The sequence below is a fragment of the Osmerus eperlanus genome, chromosome 2 (genome assembly GCF_963692335.1).
Source record: "Osmerus eperlanus chromosome 2, fOsmEpe2.1, whole genome shotgun sequence".
NCBI lineage: Eukaryota > Metazoa > Chordata > Actinopteri > Osmeriformes > Osmeridae > Osmerus > Osmerus eperlanus.
Genome location: NC_085019.1, coordinates 3,060,180 through 3,084,564, shown reverse-complemented (window position 1 = coordinate 3,084,564; position 24,385 = coordinate 3,060,180). Strand labels below are relative to the sequence as shown.

Here is a 24,385-nt window from a genome sequence, read left to right as displayed (position 1 = left end):
GCGAAGCGAGTGGAGCTCTACGATAGGCTGTGGAGAGAAGCAGCTGTTGCGGCTATTGTAGTAGAGAGCCACAGTCTGTATTGAAGAAAACGGCAGTCTATTTTTCCTGTTTGACAATGACTGTATTGAATCATTTCAAATAAATGAAAGTAAAAATAGAATTCTAAAAAAATAATCAATGGTACAGAAAGGTAGTATGTCCAGGACGCCTTCGACCTCTACCCAGGAGATCCAAATGGACATGTTTGATCATCATCAACAGGCACAGGTAAGATAAGCCTACATCTCACACCGAGAAAACCGGCTAAGAGAAAAGGAATGAGCTTTAATGTTCACCGTCCTTCTGTCACATGATTTACCATAGCCTACATTATGCAGTTATTGCCGATCACGGCTAATTGAACAATTACAATGACCATTTTACATTTTTTTATTTTATTTTATTTCTAGTTGATCATTAAAGAGAACCACATGTCAGTTAGGAGTACAAATGTTACATAGCCAATTATCCGGAGCCCAAGTAGCCGTCTGTTCCTACACGGATTTGTGACTTTGTATTGAGGTAGCTTTTTCCAATTTTGAAAACATGTTTAAATGTTTACATTCAGTCGGTTAATTCGAATAGATTCCAATGAAACCCGAAGTGTTATTAAGTGCAGTAAATTGACAATTTTCTGTTGTTAATTTGGCTACTCAAATTGGAAATGAAATTCGTGATTTCTTTTGCTATTTTGCTGTCAAACATTTAGGTAATATTAAAATAAATTATAATTTTCACACTGAAATACTGTAAATGTATATACTTAGGCTAATGTAATCACAAAGAAGCAGACATGTTTAGATGTTGTTTCATCTTATCTATGAGCGTTGTTTCCTAAACCCCGCCCACATAAACGTGTAATTATGGACACATTTCTTATTGCAAAATAGATTTGCCCTGCTTTTCTGCATCCAAATGTCCCCCTTTATAAATGAAGCAAAGTTTGGGCAGGCAATAAAGTGTTACATATTACCTCTGACTGGTTAATCGTATTGTTTTGTTAGATAAAGTTATTATTTATCATGTTATCTCCTCAACACTTACATATGCAGAAGATACAAATATTCTGCTTTGAGCTTTCTTGTAATGTTAGACGTCTGACCCAAGTTATGCAATATTTTGTAGCAAAATATTTGTCCAAATAAAATGTTTCATACCTATAAATAGCTTTTAGGAGGTTATAATATATCAATCAATGTGTGGGCATGATTGGTCATAAAACAAACGTGAAAAAGGATGAGAGTCTAGAACAAACCCTCTCACGCTCAGCTCTATCATTGTCTCTCCACGGAAACCACGACATCACAGCAACCAACACCGAAAAATAAGCACCTAAAGCCATGCCAAGTATTTGTTTTTGCTCTCTGTTTCTTTCCTTACACCCACTCTCTCTCTCTCTCTCTCTCTCTCTCTCTCTCTCTCTCTCTCTCTCTCTCTCTCTCTCTCTCTCTCTCTCTCTCTCTCTCTCTCTCTCTCTCTCTCTCTCTCTCTCTCTCTCTCTCTCTCTCTCTCTCTCTCTCTCTCTCTCTCTCTCTGTCTCTCTCAGAGTGTCTTTACATTTTATCTTTCAGTTCATGATATTTCTTTGTTCTTATCAAACTTTTCCTTTATCCTCTCGCCATTAATAATACCATCCCCCTTTCTCTCTGTCCCTCTGGTTCTCCATCCCCCTTTCTCCCTCTGTTTGTAGCACGCTCCTCCATGTCTCTTGTGTGATGCTGCTGAGAGACAGATGGACTCCCTGCTGGTGTCAGGCAGCAGGGAAGGGTTCTGTGTGGCTCTCTGATCAATTAGATATAAAGTTCATGCAAACCTGCGGCGGGTAATGCTGGCATATTTATAACTCAGCTGTCGTGGGACAGCCGTGAGGCTACACGTCTTGCGTCCTGGAGAGAGGAGCACACGTCCTCGGGGCTCACGGCGAGCCGAGCCCAGCAGAGCTCCGAACAGATGAGAGGCGGCCTGAGAATGCCGCTCTGATCAGAATCAGGGCCCAGGGACGATAACTCAGCCGATGTTGTGTTTGTGTTTCCACCGAGGATGGGGGCGTGCTGAGTGCTGAGTACAGTTTTACGTGCCTGTCTTTGACAGAGAGTGTTTGGCTTTTCAACGCTTTCAAACCTCTCTCTCAAGTTAGTCGCTTGGCCTCCCCTTGGTTGTTTACCAACAACAGGAAGCCTTCCCTCCCTAGGCATTTCATTTTACATTTACATTTAGTCATTTAGCAGACGCTCTTATCCAGAGCGACTTACAGTAAGTACAGGGACATTCCCCCCAAAGCAAGTAGGGTGAAGTGCCTTGCCCAAGGACACAACGTCATTTGACACGGCCGGGAATCGAACTGGCAACTTTCAGATTATTAGCCCGACTCCCTCACCACTCAGCCATCTGACTCCCCCATTTCCCAGCCCTTTGTCATGGATACCACTCCTCATACAGTCCTCAGCAGGTCTGCCCTCATCCCTCATCCTCCTCCACTGTGCCTCACCTCCCCGCCCCAACCAGAACACACCTGTCCAGACTACAGCTTGAGTTTCCCCCTCACCATCAGGTCCTGATGTCAGACTCCATTGCCGGTCACACTAAGACTGTGCCATTGTTGCTACTGATGCCCAGGTCACATTCGTTTGAGACCTGGCAGCGTTGAGGCTTTCCCCTGCGGCTGGGCCCTCCCTGTCTCAGACATGGTGTTGATGATGATGATGAGGTACATAGCAGGGAACCAGGGAGAGGAGCTGGGACTGGAACCAGGACCCTTGCTGCACCATACCTGCAGGCTGCGGCTGTACTGCCCAGCCTGCTCTCTCAGAGGACCCTCAGTCATCAGACAAGACTGTTTCAGAAAGGGGGTCACAGTGCGCTGGCTTCACTCTGTTTTCTGACCCAGGCGTGTGTGTATGTGTGGTGGATGCTCCCCCTGCGGTGGTTGTGTGTGCACAGTGTTTGTGTGTATGTGTGTGTGTGTGTGTATATGTGTGTGTGTGAATGTCTTTGTTGTTATGTACTGGAACTGTGTGTTCCTCTGTCTGTACACACAGGAGGGCCACAGCCAGTTGAATCCATCAGGCATCCGTCCTGATTGCTACCAAATGCAATTAGCCAGCACTGTGTCGCCATGGTGATAATGCCAGTGTGGGCCCTAATGCAATGGAGGCTCTGCCCAGGCCGGATAGGCCGTTTACCAGGGATCAGATTACTGGGTCCCAACGTACACCAGGACATGAATAATGACCAGTTATAGAGGCTTTACATGCAATAGACCCAGAACACACTTCTGGTTACACCAGGTCGTAGCGTTCCACAGTACTGTTACAAAATGTCTCAAAACATTGTCTCTTAAAAAAAACCCTTGTCTCTTCTTTCCAGGGAAAGTGTGCCAAGCGAAAGGGTCGATTCAAACGCTCCGACGGAAGCACCTCCTCTGACACCACCTCTAACAGCTTCGTCCGCCAGGTAAGCCCCCCCCTCCTCCCCCCCCCCCAGAACCCCTTGGTGGGTAGACGTGGAGCCTGACAGTGGGGGTGTGGAGGTGCAGGTCGACAGGCAGTGTTGGAGCATATGGTCTCTGAGGACTCTAATGATCCTGCCCTCGCCCTGCTTCCAGCCCCCTCAGTGTTCCCGGGTCTCCAGTGGAGTATTGATCAGCACTGTGAGCCCCATGTGCAGCCTGTTACAGCAGAAGAGCAGCTGCCTCCGTGTTTCTGAGGACAGTTGGGGGGTTGGGGGTGGGGGTGGGGCGGTCTGTCTGTGTGATGGGGCGGGGTGGGGGTGGAAGGGTTATGGTGGCACAGGTGGATCTACTGGAAAAAGAAGGTCCTAGTCTGGACATGACATTTTTCAAAGCAACCCCCGTGTCACGCAAAAATGGAGACCCTTTTTCTATCCGACCTCTTCATTTATGAGAGGAAATTGTTTGTCACTGCTGGATGACATTTACCCTGCGCCATATGGGCGTCACTATGAAACACTCCTCTCTCCCGCTGCCAAGCACAGGACGTGGAGGCCACCTGTGGACTTTAAAGGTTAACTCCATCTTCCAGTGAACACACACGCCAACAATACCCTCCCAACCTGGGATCAACTTCTCTTTCTATCTTTGCGTTGAACCAGGCATGTTGAAACATCATTCATGTGTAGATGTAAAGATCAAAATCAAAACTCCAAAACTTAATTTTTATTATTAACTTACATTTTGTGAGACAGTATATCTGTATGTATATACTGTATTTTACTATAGATCTGCCTTCTCTCTTTCACACACACTCCTACGCTAGCACATACACACACAAACACACACACACACACACACACACATGGAAATGGCACAATCTGCCAACAGTGGAGCGCGCGTACACTGGCCTGGTTTCCATGGCAACGGGGCCACCGAATCTCCCTCTGTGTGCAGTAAGATGGGGAGGAGGAAAAGATGTTTAGATGGATTAGAGTGTGTGTGTGTGTGTGGTCAGTGGGTGTGGGTATGCTTCAGAGCACCTACACAAGGCCTTCAAGTGTACCTTAGTTACAGAGACTGAGAATAGCAGCAGTACATTTCACATTTACACTTCTTCACATTAGGTTTCATGATATATATATAGGTTTATTAGTGATCTTACTAAATGAACATGTTAGAGGGCCCAATGACGTCACCTCCCAAGAGGTGACAACAGATCCATGCAACTAGGTTTGGTTCTCGATTCCACCGTAAACTGCTTGTTGGACTTGAGGTGAGGTGCCCCTGATGCAGGCTCAATAGTCATGCTGTCATCCCTGGGAGCTCACCCTGGAGCTCTGTGTCTTTGTGTCGTTGTCGTCGTGTCAGTCAACAGATGGGAAGGGAGGTGTTCATACAACAGGAGACAACCCGGCATAGCTGCCGACATAACTATTTACAAGGAGTCGCATACATCTTCCGATGACTCCCATTCCACAGACAAGAATGCACTCTCTCTCTCTCTCTCTCTCTCTCTCTCTCTCTCTCTCTCTCTCTCTCTCTCTCTCTCTCTCTCTCTCTCTCTCTCTCTCTCTCTCTCTCTCTCTCTCTCTCTCTCTCTCTCTCTCTCTCTCTCTCTCTCTCTCTCTCTCTCTCTCTCTCTCTCTCTCTCTCTCTCTCTCTCTCTCTCTCACATCATGGCAATCTGTTCCCAATAGAAGTCTGGCAGCCTGTCCATCACTGTCAGTCAACACTGGATAGCAGGCTTCTACCAGAGGTTTCCCTCTAGTGGTGAAATTGAGAGACACTCCCCCAACTCTTTTCTTTGACGGGTAGGGCACAATCGATGACTCAAGAAGATGAGTACACTCATCTACTGAATTTCCATGTAGGAAAATTAACTCCCAAAAATGTGATTATGAACTCTTCCTCGGCCGAGTTACTACATATTTGAGGCTTGAAGCAAGCTTGTGCTGTAGGTATGGCTGATCAATCTACGATAATAGAAGATACCTTCTTGGTTGTTGAGAATAAGTTCATAAAAACTAAAGGATCTGTCTGTATGGAGTTACTACAGTTGTCTTGAAATGTAACCCAGTGACAGTAAACTTAGAGGCCTCTGTCTGGAAAAGGGAGTCAGGTGGGTGAGCGGTTAGGGAATCGGGCTATTAATCAGAAGGTTGTTGGTTCGATTCCTAGCCGTGCCAAATGACGTTGTGTCCTTGGGCAAGGAACTTCACCCTACTTGCCTCGGGGGAAATGTCCCTGTACTTACTGTAAGTCGCTCTGGATAAGAGTGTCTGCTAAATTAATAAATGTAAATTTAAAATGTACTTCCAGGATGATAAGTGGCTTCGAGTGTATGTTCACACGTCACTGTGCAGGATGTCCTTGTCTTGCTGTTGTTACGTCATCCCCTCATTCCCTAATCTCCCCCCACTCTGATACCCAGTTCCGGGTGGTATGAGACAGGGCTTAGAGAGAAAGAGAGGTGAGGAAGGGGAGGGGGGGGGTTTCCCTGGGCACTGCCTCTGCCCCTCTCCCACGTCAGTGGGGGCATCGAATGGCTGACGGCTGCATACCAAGCCTCCTTCTGGGGCTCTCTGCGTTCAGGACCCTGTTTCTGTTCTGCCAGGGCTAAATATAATTCCCCAGTTTGCAAATGTAGCACAAGTCCTGCAACCCGACCCCACGACCAGTCCCAGCTCCCTCGCCTGCTCTCCCTTCCTCTACACAAGTTTCAGGTTCTTTGGGGTGGGGGGGTGTGTGGAGGGGCTGGGGGATAAGGGAGCACTCTCCTATTCACACATACAGGTCTCTCTCTCTCTTTCTGAAAAACACACACACACACGCGCGCACACTTTTTTTCTTGTCGCACACTTACACACGCTTCGCCGTCACTAACTTTTTCACACACACTCACACGGATTGTGTGGGCTGTGGCTTTGCCTGTCTGGTTTGCCGAGGTGTGAGCGTGGCAAACAAGCTATGGAGACTACCGAGAGGATTCAGAGGCCCCTTATGGTAAGAAGGTTCTGGATAAACCTAATATCTTTTAATAGTTCTGTCAGTTGTTGTCAGTTTCCAGAAAGCTGGGCTTTTACTGGAGTTCAGGGCTGGGGAGTTAGGTGTACGTGTGTTACAGTGTATCGAGAGTTTGTAATTGGACGGTATCAAAAAGTGTGACCCATCTCCTGTTGTCTCTTTCCTGCTCTTTTGCGCTCTTTGATCTTCTTCTCTCGTCTGCGTTGAAGGGTTCCATTTTGGGCTGGGCCACAGCTGCTGGGAAGGCGCTGGGTTTTTAATTAGACTTCCAGTCCCTCTGGTAGCTTCTTCTGCTACAGGAGCTGCTCTCAGCCCCTCTATCTCATACTGTCAAAGCTTTATGCTCAGTTCACAGGTCTGATTTCCGCCCTGGTCCTGCTGAAACTGTCCAGCATCTCATCCTAGGCCACTGGCCACAGCGCTCGTCAGAATACACCTCTGCGTTGAATTTAACTGGCTGTTTGTGATCATCGATCTGTGCCTGGGAATGATAAGGATCAAACTGTTTACCGGGTCTTATGACTACATAGGGCTCATTCCCAGCTTGATAGGAATCTACGTATGTATTCATGGCAAGGGATCCTCAAAGCTGAGGCTTTCTAGTTAGTTTCCCGCACTATGAGGACTTTTTAAGATAGTGTTCGTCATGAAACAATGTTAGTCTAGCTGGTTGCCATGGCAGTACCACTGCAAAGAAAGGGCACAGGGTCATTTACTGTAGCTACTAATGGCACTTCTTTCCAGAGAGTAATATGTCTCTAGATATAGCCTTTATGTTTTTTGTGTTGCTAGATTGCTGTAAAATCTGCTAGATTTAAAGACTATCGGTTATTGGTTTTTACTGTTCTACTGTAACATCTACTGTCCTGGGGATCTATTGTAGAATCTGAATATGATGCAGAGCACAGATCTGGTCCAGGTTGGTTATGTCCTTCTGGTTCTCTCTGGTGTCAGACTTGATGTTTCTCTGTGTCGATGGACAATATTCATTCTGAAACACTTTCAAGTCCCCAAAAAGAAAACAATTCCATGGTGCTGGTGGTCAGGTTTCAACCAAAAGATTGTATCCACGTAAACTGGCTTACATAAATGCCCCAACACTCGCTCTACTCTACAGCCACACCAGCTGGTCAGGCCGACCTGAACTATATCAGAGATGTGGCAGCACTCGTAAAAAGTGTCACTCTGTCACTCGTCAGTACGACTTCTACACTCGCACACTCGCTGTGCTCCATCACCTTCTGAACCTACTCCAAGCTGTGCCACAGAGAAGAAAGCAGTAATGGAGAAGCAATTTTCACCAATTAAACTAGACTAAAAAGCTTCCTGTAGAAGTTTGTCAGGTGGTTGTGGTTGTGTCTGTGGTTTATTGTTTCTTCAGGGAAGGGGTTTAATAATAACGGTCCTAGACTGTTTTTTCCATACACTCTATCCTCCTTCCTTCCTCTTGTACTTGAACGAAGGACCAGAAATGAGAGGGGGGTAGAAAAACAAGGGAATAAAAGGAAAGAAAAAGGACAGTTTGGCCACTATGTACTACAGTTGTGTGTGCCTACTGTAAATGCACCCACACACTTCCTGTTAAAAGAAAATCTTTACCCACACACTGACCAGTAAGCAGCAGTGTTCATTGCAGAGCTCTTCCCAAAGCCAGCCCCATATGCCGTTGCTCTATGGTTCGATTCTCTCTCCATTAAGTACTTGTATAGAACTGGGCTCTATTGCAGCAGAAGAGCCGCCTGTGTCAACATAGCATCCACCCACAAGTCAACTCTATTCAACCCTAATTATTCAAAGCACTTGTCTTCCCATCCCCATCTTTCTCTGCCTGTCACCCTTCCCCCACATCTCTGTGTTTCACCCTCCCTCTCCCCCCCCCCCTTTTTCTCTCACTCTTGGTCTTTTTACTGTCTCTTCTTCTCCTCCAACACTGTTTTTCCAATTTGTTCTCTATCAAAGCTGAGCAGGTGTGGATTCACCACAGTGGCAGCCACTTTGCAGATGGAGCAGTAACTGACCTGTATATGATGCCTTCTCATGACTGCTTAGTTTCCAAATTACTCCTCAACCTGCCTATGTTTTGTCTGCCTGGGTTGTAGTAGAGTACTTTCTTCTTTTACTAGATATTGCTCTTGCGTTTAACGTCAGAGTCTTTTTCCATCCAGTTTTGTTATAGATTTTTTCAGTCACTAACAATAGATTTGATTGATTAAGGTGTGGCCCAGCACCCAGGGTGAAACACACAGAGAGGATTAAGCAGAGAGATTCTGTGGTTTTATTATATGTATTTAAATAAATATACTGTTCAATGCGCAGACTAATTTGTGTCTGAACACAGCAAGCCATTCCACAGTAACAGTATTAGTCCTCTGGACTGGAGAGACGGCAGCTATTCTGCTGATGTCTCTCATCATTCTCTCTCTTCCTCTTTCTCTCTCTCTCTCCTTTTCTCATTCTCTTTTAGCAGCTGGACTGGTTACTATGACACTGCTAAGGTCTCTACCCTGACTTGACCAATAGAATGGCAGCTTCAGAATCAGGTGGTTGGTAGCTATTTTGAACAGGAGTTGTGTGTGAAGTGAAGCAAGCAACTAAATTAGAGACACAACCCATCGACAGAAAACGATAGTGTGCGAAGTGTAAGAAAGAGGTGGAAGGGAGTGTCTCATAAGGAGAGAAACCGGGAGAAGGAGTGAAGGCCCGGGGTTACAAGGAGAAAAGACACGTTTAAGATAGATAATCTCTCTCCTAACAGCGAGTCAGTGTCCTCACCTCCCCTTCTGCTTCGCTTGTGTCCAAGCCCCACCCACCCAGAATTTCTTTGGTAAAGATGAGTTGGTGATTGACTCATTCTGTAATTGCAGGTGTGTGTGTGTGTGTGTGTGTCGTTTTTTTATCTACTTAGCATTTTTTCACTTGGACCCCCCCCCCCCCACTGTCATTTCCCCTGCGGGAGCGTTGTCTGATGTGACCAGGCTGTGAGTGACTCACTGTCACACACGCACACAAAGGCTCCAGCGCTCGTCCTCCCCCTCTCTCTCGCTCTCTCTGGCGATTTTCTGCATCACAGACCTGTTAACAGACGGTAGTAGCTTCGAGTCGAGTCTCAGTTAGGTGGCAGTAGGCGTATTCTCGCTCAGACCGACTCGGGTGGGATTTTCATCCAGGTTGATTAACCGTTCAATAATTAGCCCCCCATGTTGGGATGCATCTCTATGGGTTAGATGACTCAGAGCTGGTAAGTGTCAAACAGCAGCTTCTAACAGCATTTAATGCAGCAGCATTCAGTCTCATCACACCTGCTTTGGGGAGATTACAGCATGGTCGGGATGAATGTGTCAAATGAAACAGGAAGTAGGGGGGGTCAGCCCCAATGATTGTCTGTCGGTTGCCTTGGTTACAGGGTGTGTCCTCCTCGGGCTTGCTGTTGCTAAGCCACAGGAGCACTTCCCTGCAACAGGTGGCTACGCTTGTGTCAACACAACAGTGTTTGTTATTGATTCAAACCACAATTCTATGTGGGCCTACTTATCATTGAAATGCCTAGCCCTCATTGAGAACATAATATCTGAAATGTTCTCACACGTACAGTATTTCTCTCTGTCAATGGCAAGCTGCCCTGATGAATATTTAGCCGTTCAAGTCCTCTCTGGTCCCCATTCCGTATGATGGTTGAAGCTACCTCTTTTTGACCTGTGATACATGTTTTCCTTGGAGAATGACAAAGGAAGGCAGAGGGGCGTTCTCTAAGAGACTCTTGCCATCTAGACTGTGGTTTGCTGCTATAACGCAGGTTAGCGTTATCACTATCTGCTGCTAGATGTCTTCTCATCAGAGGAGTGGACCAGAGAGGGCACTAGGGACACAGGGTCTCTGGGTAGGTGAATATAAACATTTCGTTATGGGCGTGGGCGTGTTTGCTTGTGTGCTTTCGCTTTCTACTGCTCAACGGGGAAATTATTTAACGTCATTACATATGGTTTGTATCGTCCTCGCGCCTCTATTTTAAAACCCCACTCCTAATGACTCACGTCTTCTGGCACATTCAACTGTCCGCATTCATGTCTGCACCTCCCACGAGTGGAAGGCAGTCAGTCTGACACCTGCAAAACCAGAGACCTGAACAAGTGGGATAGTTATATAAAGAGAACTCTCAAGCACTTCAGGACAGAGTTTTTATTGTGTGGTAAGGGCGGATTAGGGTCAGCCAAAGAGTGTCAGGTTGTCAGGCCATGAGTGCCTGGTAGAGCTGTGGAAACCAAATAGCATGAACCCACTTTACGGTCTTTTTAAATATGTACGTTCCTTCAAATGAAATCCAATTTTATTCGAACGACATTTATGTCACAGAGGAATTCACAGATGCCCATAGGGCAGCACCTAAACCAACTAAAACCCTTTATTATACAATATACCAGTACTTCAGTTATATATTCACTTTCAGTTTACACTCCCACTCTCCGAGCTTCTGTTAACACCGGGTTTTTAAAACATCGGCTGTTCTTCCCTGCGTTTTGCATATGTGCGGTCATTATGCATCCAATTCAAACCTAAAAAACATCAGGCTGACAATGTGTGTATTGGATGAGTCAGCTTGCATGCTAGCAGCCAGACAGACTCCCCTTGTTGGACACGGAAGAAGAAATAAGAGCAGCAAGCATGTACAGTGTCTTTCATTTGTCTCGTGACATCTGTGTGTCAATAATGACACGGCTTTCGTTAAGATATATCTAGGAAAGAAGGTTTGAAGAGAGACTATGAGGTAACGACACAAAGAGAGCGTTAACGCAGCCAGAGTTAAAGAGAGGCCCAGGAGAGGACTAAACAGCTTATCACGTTAGGCTCAAGTCTCATTCCTTGATTTCTCTTCTCCCACCTTGTCTCTGGGTGCTGGTGGGCTGTGGGGGCAGGTCAGAGTGGGAAACAATTGCCAGGCCAAACTCTGTGCTTCCAGCATGATGCGGCTATTCCTGTCTATACTGCTCCACGGTGACCCAGCGCTTTATTTAAGGACATGCAGTCATTCTACACACAGACACACTCAAACCAGCGAGTCAGGTGGCTGAGCGGTGAGGGAAGCGGGCTAGTAATCCGAAGGTTGCCAGTTCGATTCCCGGTCATGCCAACTGACGTTGTGTCCTTGGGCAAGGCACTTCACCCTACTTGCCTCGGGGGAATGTCCCTGTACTTACTGTAAGTCGCTCTGGATAAGAGCGTCTGCTAAATGACTAAATGTAAATGTCTAAATGTAAACCAGCCTTCTCTAACGCGCCGTGTGTGTGTGTGTGTGTGTGTGTGTGTGTGTGTGTGTGTGTGTCCCAGGGCTCTGCTGACTCCTACACTAGCCGGCCATCAGACTCAGACGTGTCTCTGGAGGAGGACCCTGAAGCGCTGAGAAAGGAAGCTGACAGACAGGCCCTCGCCACACTCGAGAAAGCCAAGGTCAGAGGTCGCCATCTCGTACTCCCCACCCTACATCTCTAATACTCCCCCAGAACCTCTACCCACCCTACAGCCTCTATACTCCCCCAGAACCTCTACCCACCCTACAGCCTCTATACTGCCTCAGAACCTCTTCCCACCCTACAGCCTCTAAACTGCCTCAGAACCTCTACCCACCCTACAGCCTCTATACTGCCTCAGAACCTCTTCCCACCCTACAGCCTCTATACTGCCTCAGAACCTCTACCCATCCTACAGCCTCTATACTGCCTCAGAACCTCTACCCATCCTACAGCCAATCTATACCTCCCCTTGACTGTCTGTTCCCCCTGATTTAGGATATCACAACATCTATAGATGATGATAACTGTAATCAAAGTTAATACTTTACAGAGAACCTAATCTCATTGTTCTGAATAATCAGTGAATGTCTTTGTCCTTCCCAGACCAAACCAGTGGCGTTTGCAGTGCGGACAAATGTGGGCTACAACTCCGGCCCCAACGATGATGTGCCTGTGCAGGGCATGGCCATTTCCTTCGAAGCCAAAGACTTCTTGCACATCAAAGAGGTCAAACAACAATGGTCTTATTGATGTGTTGTTTGGCTGCCTTCGTTTTCTATCACCAATATCTTTTTAGTTGTGCTTTGATAGGATTTGATGACAGCTAGGTAGTGAGGAAGTGAAATGCCATTTTCTTTTTGCTTACACATCCAGCTCTGCCTTTTGTTCTATTTATGTGTGTCAATCAGCAAGATAAGATGGCGTTGGTTGCCTGGGCAATATCAGGCTCTGCAAGCAGGAAAAGGGGCTGTGTTTCTCGTTGACATTTGACTGTCTGTGCTGTGTAGAAGTACAATAATGACTGGTGGATCGGGCGCCTGGTGAAGGAGGGCTGTGAGGTGGGCTTCATCCCCAGCCCCGTCAAGCTGGAGAACACCAGGCTCCTGCAGGAGCAGAGGATGAGACAGAACCGCCTGAGCTCCAGGTGCTCCCCAACCCTCCTGCCTCCGCCACACACACACGCACGCACGCACACACACACACACACACACACGCTCCACCAGTATCAGAGTCATGCATGTGCAATCAACCCCTCTGTCCCTCCCTCCCTGATGCTCCCACGTCACCCTGCGTCGTCGTGACGATTCGAATCCCGGGGATCTCCTCTTTTTAGTCCGAGTCGTCACTCTTGTCCGTGTCACTGTTGTGTTTCCTCCCACAGTAAATCTGGTGGGAGCTCCAGCCTTGATGTTGCCACGGGAACCCGTAGGCCCACCCCTCCTGGCACAGGTGAGAGTCACGGCAGCGGCCTTGTGAAAGGTTGAGACAGCACGTGGAGGCGTTGATATTTAGATGTCGATTTTAATTGGATCGTTAGGCAACCGTGAGGATGAATCACAGCAGCCCATCTCTGGTTTGAGTGTGGCCCCAGCATGTGTCACTGGGTGTGCTGGAGAGAGAGGGAGGGAGGGAGGGAGGGAGGGAGGGAAGGAGGGAAGGAGGGAAGGAGGGAAGGAGGGAAGGAGGGAGGGAGGGAGATAGACGAGTTGTTTCTGGTCTGTCATTGGTAAACAGCACAGGATCGAAATATAGCTGTAAATAAACTCCTCTCATTAACGATGACAGCTAAGCCTGGCTAGAAAAGCACTGTTGATCATTATCATTATGACCTGTACACACCAGAATATGTGTGAATATTCTTAGATAAGACTCTGCCAGCGTAATTGAAGAGGATCAGAGCAAGATTTGGAGAAAAGCATCTGCTGAAAAAAATTGAAAAGGGGAGGGGGGGGGGGGATCACACCGTAGATTTCAAGAAGACACTTCATTTCAGCTGATGACCTATTCGCCTCATGGAGGTGCATTGCAGAACCATACACCAGCCTGCCTATCCACCATGTTTATCCCCACACCCTGGCCTGGCTGTTCCACCCTGACACCTGCCCCGTGCCCCCAACACAGATCCTCTCCTTTCTCCCCCAGCATCACCGCCAACTCCACTAGCACATACTGCAGCGCCACCTTCACCACACCACCCCTATCTCCTCCCTCCTGAACGCCACCATTGCTCCTTCTCTCTCTCTCTATTTGTCTCTCTAGCTTCATGGTATTCTTTGTTTAATCACTGATCCACTTTTACCGCTGTTGCTTCTCCTTTGATCTCTTTCTCTGGTCACTCCATTCAGATCTCAGAAAAAACGGCTCTGTGCCGTCTTCGCCTTCTCTTCTCTCGTGATTTCCTCCATGTCTGTCGTTCGATGCCTTCCTTATCATGCCTTCCTTTTCTCCTTTTCCTCTCTTTCTCGTTTTGGTTTATTTTACTCTATCTCCACTCTCCCCCTGTTTCTTCCTCCCTCTCTCCCTGTCTCTCTCTCTCTTTCTCTCTCTGTCTGTCTTTCTCTCTCCTCTTTGTCATCTCCCTTTGCACTGCCCCTGCCCCTCCCCGTAGCTCACGTGGACATGTCCACTATGAACTATGACCTTGACCCCCTGGACCTGGATGCCGAGGAACCCCCTGAGCCCCAGGGTGACCCTCGCTCCTCCAAGGGCAACGCAGGCAGCGTCACATCCCCGCAGGCCAACGCCCACCGCCTGCCCTTTTTTAAGAAGGTAACACCAGGGGCACCACAGCATCGCTCTCCGCCCTCCCCTCCTCCCTCCTGCCTTCCTCCACCGACCCTCCACAGCAGCCACCTGTGGTCCAGTCTGATGTGTCCCCTGTCTCAGCCTGCCGGCCCCCACCCACCCACCCCCTTGCCCTCTCTCACTAACTGCCTACAATTTACCCACTGTTCCCGCCGCTAGCCCCTGACTCTAATCCTGATTGGTCCCCTCCGTCTCCGGTTGCTACGGTAACGCTGGGAAATGTTTGCGTGTGTGTTTTTTGTGCTTGGCATCTGGGAGAGGGGCTGAGTTCTATTCTCAAAAACTGCAGTAGAGCACTGCAGTCATATTTCAGAATATGTTTTCCCAGATTTCATGACAACGTGCAGTGCAGATAGAGCTGGTCTCTATCGGTCTCTCCTTGATCATTGAACAGCTCCTCTCCCGATGTCCCCCTCTAATCCTAACTTGTCAATAACAACACGTGCTCCATGTTTTGTGCCTTTGTCTCTTCTTCTTTCCGTTCTGCTCTTTCTCTCGTTTGGGTTTGTCTGCCGAATGATACTTTAGGTGGCCCAACCAAACAGAAACAGAAGTCGGTGAGTTTGTTTTTCTCTAACGAGACTAACTTTTAACCTTTCATCCTGTATCCTGCTCCTTTTACTTGTTCTGACGTGGATTTCTCATATCAGCTCATGCTTAAGAGTCAAACGTAAGGATGCACGAAAAATGTCTTGACAACACTTTTCTTTGCATCGTGAAGTATCGCAATCAGTTCCGAAAGGTTAAACAGTCTTAGACAGCGTCAACAGATGGCACACTGCAAACCGAGAAATTACGAAATGTCAAATAAATAATATCCCTCACCAACATCTAGATAAAGCCTGTGTCACCGCTCTCTGGTGCCGACAGGGTGACCCAGGCAGGTGTGCCAGATGCCCTGTCGCACAAACACAGAATCGTGGCTAACGCTAATTAACCCTGATGTGTTTTAGTTTCCATTTGCGGCGGCCTGTTTGAGAGGCCGTGGCTCTCGCTCCACTCCTCTCACTGTCTGTCAGCAGTTCTGGTCCTGTGGAAAGAGAATGTAAAAAGGGGCATGTTTTGTACCAAACATCAGCGAGTACATTGTGCTAATGTTATTCAAGATCGTAGTGAGTTATAGCTGTTCCGTTACTCCCCCCTCAGATATAAGGACCCATTGGAAAGTTTAAAAGTATGTATTTTTAGATGTTGTGAATACAAATGGGGTGAAATGAGCCTCTCTGGCCTGGCCTGACTTTATGTAATGTAATGTACCTTAGTGAAGTGTGGCTCTCCAACCCTCTCAGTGTTCTGAAGAGCTGAGCTGCATGCAGAGGAGTGCGCGCTCCAGGAATACAGATCTGAAATAGCAACATGTTCTCTCGCTGTCAGTCTATAGGACATGTGACTGTTCCTCTTGTCACTTCCTCTTATGGAGGGTTTATGGATTCGTCATCTTTATGAATCATGTCGGCGGTCTTTGCGTCCACGTGCATAAACGTTAGATGTATCGACTGTGTGTGGGTGCCCTGCATAGGACTGTATGGCAGCAGCACACTATATATGTGTGTTTCCTCCATTTTAAAGACAAAGACATCTGAACACATAATCTGTTCAGATGTTTGTATGCAGGAGTATGGGGTAGATTTGCAGTATCAAGTCCATAAAAGAGAGGCTTTTAGGATAAATAATGTGCCTGTCCTTGTCCATAACTCACTCTGCCACACTGGGTTTCTTTTTAAATTATGGATTGAATCATTCGTTTCACGAAAGGCCGTCTGAGAAATAGAAATGACTGTTTTAAATTGGAAATGAATGTCTGGGTTCTCTACACGTATTATCTCTACAAAATAAATTGACTTTCTGAAATGCATCATATCTACAGTATCATAGTGATCGAGTGAAATAAGTCTAGAAAGAGGGAGGACGTTATGGTGTTTAGATTGAATGGTATGCAGATATATGTTCTGTTTGGGTGCCTGGGACCCAGCCCAGTAACTCACCCCAGACTCTGTGCTCTCTTCCTGGTTCAGATGGAGCACGTCCCCCCCTATGATGTGGTTCCATCCATGAGACCCATCATTCTCGTGGGGCCTTCACTCAAGGGCTATGAGGTAGGATCATCTCCACCCACTGTCTTGTTCATTTCCCCTTTGAATATCGCTGGATTCAGTAGCCTTATTGTGCTTATCATTTTCTCATATCTCCAGGTGACGGACATGATGCAGAAGGCTCTGTTTGATTTTCTTAAACACAAGTTTGAGGGAAGGTTAGTTGTGGGCCAGATACGATATCTATAAAATTGTGTCGTAGCACGTGACATTAATAACACGTCATCCGAAAATCGACAGTGATTGGATGTTGGTGGTTGTTTGCAGGATCTCCATTACACGGGTCACAGCAGACATCTCCCTAGCCAAGCGTTCAGTCCTCAACAACCCCAGCAAGCACACTATCATCGAGCGCTCCAGTACACGCTCCAGCCTGGGTAAGACTGAAGCATCCGGCCAGGACACACACACCCTGGGCCCCTGGGCCCTCTGGCAACCCCCATCCTACCAGGAACCAGAACAACTCGGGCTGGTTTGTTTGGCTAGGAAGCTTTAATTAGATTGCCACAGTGGGAGTAAAGCCAGGGAGAAACATCATTAGGGAAAAGGCAGACGGTGTTAACCCCTAGAAAGTACATTATTATATTCTTATCATTATATTTTCATGTGATAAACTATTTGTTGTTGTTGAGTGTTGTCTTTCATCCATTTGGATATTGTGTTTTTCTTACCTTTACTATCTATGTTTTCATATTTGCATTTGGATGTTTTATCATTTCCTCAGAATTGTGACCTAGGTGGCTCTGCATTCAGGATAGTGTGAGCAATGACATGACTGCAAGAAACAAATAACTGCTGGTTAAAGATGGACATCTACTGGAATTCTGTACTTGTTAACAAACAAACACATTATTACCATATAGTGAGTCGTCCAATGATCCTTTGACTCAACTTGACAGGATCATAAATTAATCATAATCTAGGATACACTCATTAAGTGAGCAGACATAGCAGAGGTCTTCAGACGTGCAGAGCTCAGCTGAGAGGAGATGGGCTTTATGCTTGATCCTCGCATATCTAGGTTTGAAGTTCCTGTCTGAAAGGCTGTAGGGATGAGGGGTTTACGGTTTCTGCCTGCTCTGCCTGACTATCTGAGTCTGATCTGGCCTCTTTTCTCTTTTCGTCCTGTCTCTCCTGCCCTCCACCAACCCACCCACCCATCCCTCCTTTCCCTCTCTCTTCCACCACGCTCTCCTCCCACTCTCTCATGATTCAGACGTACTGGGTACGTATGCTCTCCTCCCACTCTCTCATGATTATGCTCTCCTCCGTAAGGGAAAACAGTGACAACCCTCTCTGAAAACTCCCCTTTCTCTCACACTACTCTCATCATCCGCTCATACTCCACTTGTCTGCCTGTCTGCCTGCCTGTCTGTTTCTGTGTTCGTTCCTCACACGTGTGTGTGACAGCCTGTTGCCTCTAATAAAAAAAAAAAACGTGCTAAACAATGGTGAGCACAGAAGAGACTAGAGCACCCGTGTGTTAACGTGCCGTGACCTGCGAGCTGGGGGGGGGGGGGGGGGGTATCTGCCGTATGTGCTTCAAGGGAAATGTGAGAGGGAGCCCGGGGCGGGGGAGGGGTGGAAGGTAGCTATGGTTAGGGATGAGCGCTCAAGGAAACTGATACACCTTTCCCCATCCCCCATGCTGTACTGCTCCCCCCCTCCTCACACCCCCCCCTCACCCCTCCCCCACCTTGTGACCCAGAATCCTATGTTCCTACTGTAACTGTATTTCTATACCTAAGAATAGCCTGTGTTCGCTTTGTAATCACCGTTTCAATATTCTCTCGTATCAGGGAGCATAGGAGGGAAGAGCTCAGAAGTACAGAGAAAAATCCAGTGAGAAATGGAAGATTGTAAAAGGAATCTGGAGTGTTCTTTAACGTTTCATTATTTCAGGTGAAGTTCATTTCACTTATCATTCTCTGCCGCCCTGGATCCCTGAAGCGGTCTCAGGTTTAATTTCTTTCCCCTTATTCTACGGAGCCAGGGAGCAGCCTGGAGTCCTGTCCCTCTCCAGATGACCTCACTCCTCATCTTATCTCTCCCGGTGGCTGGTGTGGCAACACACTTCATGAACCGTTAAAGTTTCCCCGGGCTCTGGAGACATCGAGGACTAGTTTCTAATAATCTCCCCTAGCACACTGCAACACATCAGAATGCAAAGTGTAGTCTGTTACTGAGGGACAAAGAAATAGAAAAAACACGAAACATTCCACTGGCTAAACCTGTTAATCTTTTTCCCGCTGCACTAATAACAGCACTAACAACAATTGCTAATATTATGCATCATCAAATTCATTGTTTGAAGTACCTGTAATATCTTAAGTGTAACAGGCATCTCATTCTCGAGAGCCTCTTTACTTCCTGACTTTTATGGTTCCCGGAAATCTTGTTTGACTTGCTGTAATACACCCAAAGATAATCACTTGAAAGTGGCATTAGAATGAGAATGCTCCACAGTTCCATTTATCTGTGGTTAAATGGAACATCGGCTAAGGGGTTCTCTGATTCATATGTTTGGTAACATTTCAGCGATTTCTAAAATGCATGAATATAATGTTTTTTTTGTTTCGTTTTTTTTTTGGGTGTGTGTATGCTTCTGTGTGAGAGTATTCAAATTTGTGGCGAATTAGGCAAATGTGTGCAAAGCGGCTTGACGAGTGGCTATCTCCATTCATCCAACTATCGGGACATAGTTGTGGTCGATGATGGAGATGATATTTCCATTTCAGAATCTCTACCCTTGTATGTGTGTGGACACTGTCCCCTTACCACCGCACTTACTTTACGTCTTTGTTTTGGTTCTTTAGCGGAGGTGCAAAGTGAGATTGAGCGAATCTTTGAGTTGGCCCGTACCCTGCAATTGGTTGCCCTGGACGCAGACACCATCAACCACCCCTCTCAGCTGTCGAAGACCTCCTTAGCCCCCATCATTGTCTACATCAAAATTGCTTCACCTAAGGTACCCCAAGTTCAGCACACCGTGAAATAGACTCAAATTTCTTCACAGGATGATGGAGCCAGTTAGTGAGCACCGGACTGAAATGTTACCTGTGGGTCACACATGTACCATCTGAGTGCCCAACAAACTGTCTGTAATGTTACCTGTGGGTCACACATGTACCATCTGAGTGCCCAACAAACTGTCTGTAATGTTACCTGTGGGTCACACATGTACCATCTGAGTGCCCAACAAACTGTCTGTAATGTTACCTGTGGGTCACACATGTACCATCTGAGTGCCCAACAAACTGTCTGTAATGTTACCTGTGGGTCACACATGTACCATCTGAGTGCCCAACAAACTGTCTGTAATGTTACCTGTGGGTCACACATGTACCATCTGAGTGCCCAACAAACTGTCTGTAATGTTACCTGTGGGTCACACATGTACCATCTGAGTGCCCAACAAACTGTCTGTAATGTTACCTGTGGGTCACACATGTACCATCTGAGTGCCCAACAAACTGTCTGTTTCTTAAGAGCAGCGTCTGTGTCCGTCTAGGTTCTACAGAGGCTCATCAAGTCCAGGGGGAAGTCCCAGGCCAAACATCTGAATGTGCAGATGGTGGCAGCAGACAAGCTGGCTCAGTGCCCTCCTGTGAGTCCTTCCGATCAGATCTCCCTCGCGATAAAAAGCCATTTGTTCTCGTTTCCATCGGCAACCTTGCCAACTCCTGTTCTGCCCTCTGTGTTCAGGAGCTGTTTGACATCATCCTGGATGAGAACCAGCTGGAGGATGCCTGTGAGCACCTAGCAGACTACCTGGAGGCCTACTGGAAGGCCACACACCCACCCAGCAGCAACCCTCCGAATCCCCTGCTCAACCGCACCATGGCCACAGCTGCCCTGGCCTCCTCCCCAGAGCCAGTCTCCAACCTGCAGGTACAGGTGCTCACCTCCCTGCGCCGCAACCTGGAGCTGTGGCCTGGCCTGGAGGGGCCGGTAGCCAATGAGGCGAAGGTGGCGGAGCATGCTCTCTAAAGGCTGCCTGGGGGACGGGTGGGACAGGCACCCCACCTACGTCCAACCCCAACCGCCTGCTCTCCAGATATACTCCCCTTCTCCATCAAGAGAGGAATACACACATACTTTTAAACCCAGTTTCTCCTAATTCTGACATGTTGTATATAGAAACACACCACACTAATGGGGGGAATGGTGCTTAAACTGGAGAGTGTGTTCTGGGTCCATGATATTGGATCACATAACCACATGCGCAGACAAACTGAGCATGCTTTATGCAGTGTAGTTACAATAAAAAACTAATATTAAAAGCCTTGTCAGTTTGATCAAACCTACACATAAAATACATTTAGGACTGACTTTTAGTCTTGATAACATAACCTCTTTGCAAATTACACAATATTTTATACCATATAGAAAACAGCACAGTGAGTTTTTAAGGGCTGGCCACTGGATAAAAACCAACAGTAGTTAACTGCACTAAAAAGAGGTTTTAGTTAGAATGTGATTAGCAGCACAATTGGGTTATGATAAGATCTGAGCTGGGGCTGAAAATCCTTCCATCACTCAGCGAGGTACCTCTGCTCCTGCTGCCCTCCGTCTCCCCCCATCCTCTCCGTTTGCTGTGGTGGAGAAAGGAAATGGATTCTGTCTGCCCCCGGCCCACCCAGCCCCAGGCCTCCCAGGCCTTCTTTTCTTCGTCTTTTATCATCTGGGAAACAGTCCAGTTCGCTTCCCTCCTCCGTGTTGCCATGGCACCGCCCCTGAAAAGGAGCAAGTCATCTTGGCCTCTTCACAAATGTGTGCCGTGTTGTTGTGTGGCTTCATTTTTCGTTTTCTGACTAGCGGGGAGTTGTAGGTATGGGCCTGCGTGTGATTGTGTTTGCGCTTGACTAACTGGTGTCCTATATCCAATATATGCACTCTGCATAAGCTACACCACAGAAGGTGGATCATCTGAGTTTGTTTGGGCAGCCACATGCTGATTGACATTCAAACTGAAGCTTGTCATAGTACATGGATACAAAATTATTCTGCTTGTAACAAAAACGTAGACATTATACCACATATCCACTTCACATCTATTAAATATACTTTCTAAGTTCGATATTTCAATATTAACAGCAAATAAGGTATTTAACAAGCATAAACCATTCTATGAAACCTAGAAAAAGGCAAGTAGTACAGTGATTTGGCAACATATAGTATTATTTATCAGCCAGAAGGTGGCAGTGTTGAAGGAAGAGGTGAAAAAATGTGTTTGCTTGTTGAATCACTAACCTGCTTGCCATGTTGTTTTTCTTACAGGTGAATTTGAGTGTGTTTGTGAGCTTGTATTTGCATTTGTGTGTGACCGTTTGTGTTTGTTGTGAAATATATGCAAACGCGAGAATGAGTAAACTCTGCATGTGTGTAATGTAATTACAATACCATAAAGGGCCATTGCTTTCAATGCAGTGTGCTTCAGCTGGAATATAGGATGTATGATAGATAATGTGTGTATGAATTGCTTGTTTCTGATCCAAGTGAAAGATGCTTAAGTTGCGGTAGCTCCTCACATTGTAATGAATGAAGCCTGTCCGATGCTAACCCTTTTGACTAACTCACAGCCCGGCCTGCCTGTGTTTGTGTGTGGCACGGTCTCGGCTAACTGCAGGGGCCGTATCTGGTACACGGAGAACAGAAGCGCGAGGGACCTCTGTCGGAGCGCGGTGGAAGTGGCAGTCTCCATGACTACCACAGCGATGTAAGTGGGAAACAGCAGCAGCAGCAGCACCAACAGCAGCAGCAGCAGCAGACGTACCTGCGTTCCTCACGCGGCCAGTTGCGGGGTGGGGGTGGGCGGGGCCTCGCACGGCAGGACACCTTTGACTCGGAGACGCAGGGCAGCCGGGACTCGGCCTATACTGAGGCAGGAGACTCCTGCATGGACATTGAGACCGACCCGTACGACGAGCCGGAGCATCACCGAGGGGGCGGGGGCAGCCGCTTCCACCTGGCGCAGCACCACGTCCGCCAGGCCTCCTGGGAAGACGAAGGCGCAGAGCCGGATCAGGAGAACCTTAACCACCCTCCGATGCCCAGCCAGCCGCAGCAGCATAGACGTGCCAAGCTGAGGGAAAGGCACTGCCAGGACTCCGGAGACACCAGTGCCAACATGGGCCGCAACAAAAACCAGGAAGACTGGGGGAGGGACGTGTATATCCGCTAAACACACATCGTACCATAGGCTAGGATGCTGATGGACAGACTGGGGGGGAAGGGGTATGGAGGAAGGAAAGCAGAAGAGAAGGGCAGGGTAGGGGTTAAGGTTTGAGGTTTGAGGTTAGCAACAACAGAAAGGTGGGTTTGTGGGCCATGCCAATCAGAGACTCATGAATTAATCTGTTTACAACCCTACTAAAGGTACTTTCTCATTCTAGAGTACACTGTAATTAGATACATTAACTGCTAGATGCCATCCTCATGAAATTATTCTAGTGATTCAACTTATTTTTGTTTTGAAAAAAGCAGTTTGGTCTTTTCTGTTTCTTTTGTTAGTACTGCATGAATGTCATGGAATCCTACTGACAGCACGAGGACAGTTATTGTATTGATTGTGAATTTATGATTGTGATCTGATCTGTATGATTCAATCTCTCCTATAGTGTACAATGTGATGGCTGGTAGAGGTGTCATCTGTCATGTCTGTCCTCTGCAGTCTTAAACAGGGTCTGTCCCCACGTAGAGTTTCAGGGTCTCCACAGAGCTTCACGACTTCAGGGTTCAGCCACACAGCTTTGGAGTCTCTTTCCTCACATCACTCAGACCTTAAACCTGTCAAGTTTAATTTAACATAATTTATTCCGATTATTTATTCAGATAACAGTTTGAATGATTGTTAACTAAATAAGGTTAACGATACAAAAGCACCCCAAAGATACTGGACTTCTTCCCTGACCTGCTTCAGCCATAGCATTCTAATAGAACTGTACTGTACATGTCTGGTTCGTCCATCTGCTCGGTTTCCTGTCTTTAGAGAGTTGCCGTGGGTGATAGTTTTGCTCCTGTAGTAATCACTTGTACTCACAGTTAATAAGCAGCACTACAGTGGTAGTTGACGTGTATGTAAGTGAACGAATTGTCTTGCCTTAGTTTCACACCCTCAGATTTAGTCCAATCACAAGTGCCGGAATGTCTCGCCAAGCCACTCCCACTTTTATTGTGGTGGGATGTCTTAACACTCTGTTTTCATGATGTTTCTGTGTCTATCTGTCTGCTGTCTACTCTGCACTGGAACCAGCCTGCCGCTACTGCACAATGTTCATCTTGTTTTTGTTTTTTTTAGGGCAGACTGATAGTTATGAAGAGTTATTTTGCATAGTATATCACTCCCAAGTTACACCCAAACAGCTATCTTGTGTCAGAAGAGAAAATGCCATGTACTTCTATTGATTTATGACTGACCTTTGTGTTGTTTTTCCTGTGGACATTTGCATTTGATAAATCTTCAGTTCTTGTAAGATAGTGAGAGGAGCAGGAAGTGAGGTAGGGGACTGGTGCATACATGGTCTTTGCTTAGTTATCTAAATGGAGAATCCATGAATGTCTTTGGTGGGCTCCTTCTGCCTACCACGTTTCTTCAGTTAAATAAATGAATATTAAATAATGATCAGTAAATAATGTTATTGTTGCGTTATCGCAATTGTTAAAAAGATGAAAGAACATGTATCAT

At 46.9% G+C, this 24,385-nt stretch overlaps 1 protein-coding gene and 1 long non-coding RNA gene across 7 annotated transcripts; one reads left to right on the top strand and one right to left on the bottom strand.

Moving 5' to 3' along the window:
- Nucleotides 1-24,322, top strand: cacnb1 (calcium channel, voltage-dependent, beta 1 subunit). 5 transcript variants are annotated; one of them, XM_062446167.1, is made up of 14 exons: nucleotides 1-268; nucleotides 3,407-3,493; nucleotides 11,838-11,957; nucleotides 12,404-12,526; nucleotides 12,808-12,944; nucleotides 13,182-13,249; nucleotides 15,134-15,162; nucleotides 16,621-16,701; nucleotides 16,798-16,856; nucleotides 16,966-17,075; nucleotides 19,515-19,666; nucleotides 20,210-20,305; nucleotides 20,404-20,589; nucleotides 22,328-24,322. In XM_062446167.1, the coding sequence occupies exons 1-14, from the start codon at nucleotides 179-181 to the stop codon at nucleotides 22,880-22,882; spliced, it is 1,893 nt and encodes a 630-aa protein (XP_062302151.1). In that variant the 5' UTR covers nucleotides 1-178; the 3' UTR covers nucleotides 22,883-24,322. The 5 variants fall into 5 exon arrangements, with proteins under 5 accessions (XP_062302151.1, XP_062302143.1, XP_062302179.1 ...); XM_062446159.1 differs by lacking the exon at nucleotides 15,134-15,162 and adding an exon at nucleotides 14,409-14,569 and having other exon boundaries at nucleotides 4-268; XM_062446195.1 differs by lacking the exon at nucleotides 22,328-24,322 and having other exon boundaries at nucleotides 7-268; nucleotides 20,404-20,981.
- Nucleotides 13,126-17,832, bottom strand: LOC134007448 (uncharacterized). 2 transcript variants are annotated; one of them, XR_009928042.1, is made up of 4 exons: nucleotides 16,591-17,832; nucleotides 15,863-15,948; nucleotides 15,431-15,635; nucleotides 13,126-13,409 (listed from the first exon to the last, which is right to left on the bottom strand). It is a non-coding gene; the product is annotated as an uncharacterized LOC134007448 (long non-coding RNA). The 2 variants fall into 2 exon arrangements; XR_009928041.1 differs by lacking the exon at nucleotides 13,126-13,409 and having other exon boundaries at nucleotides 14,772-15,635.
- Nucleotides 24,323-24,385: the final 63 nt, after the last annotated feature.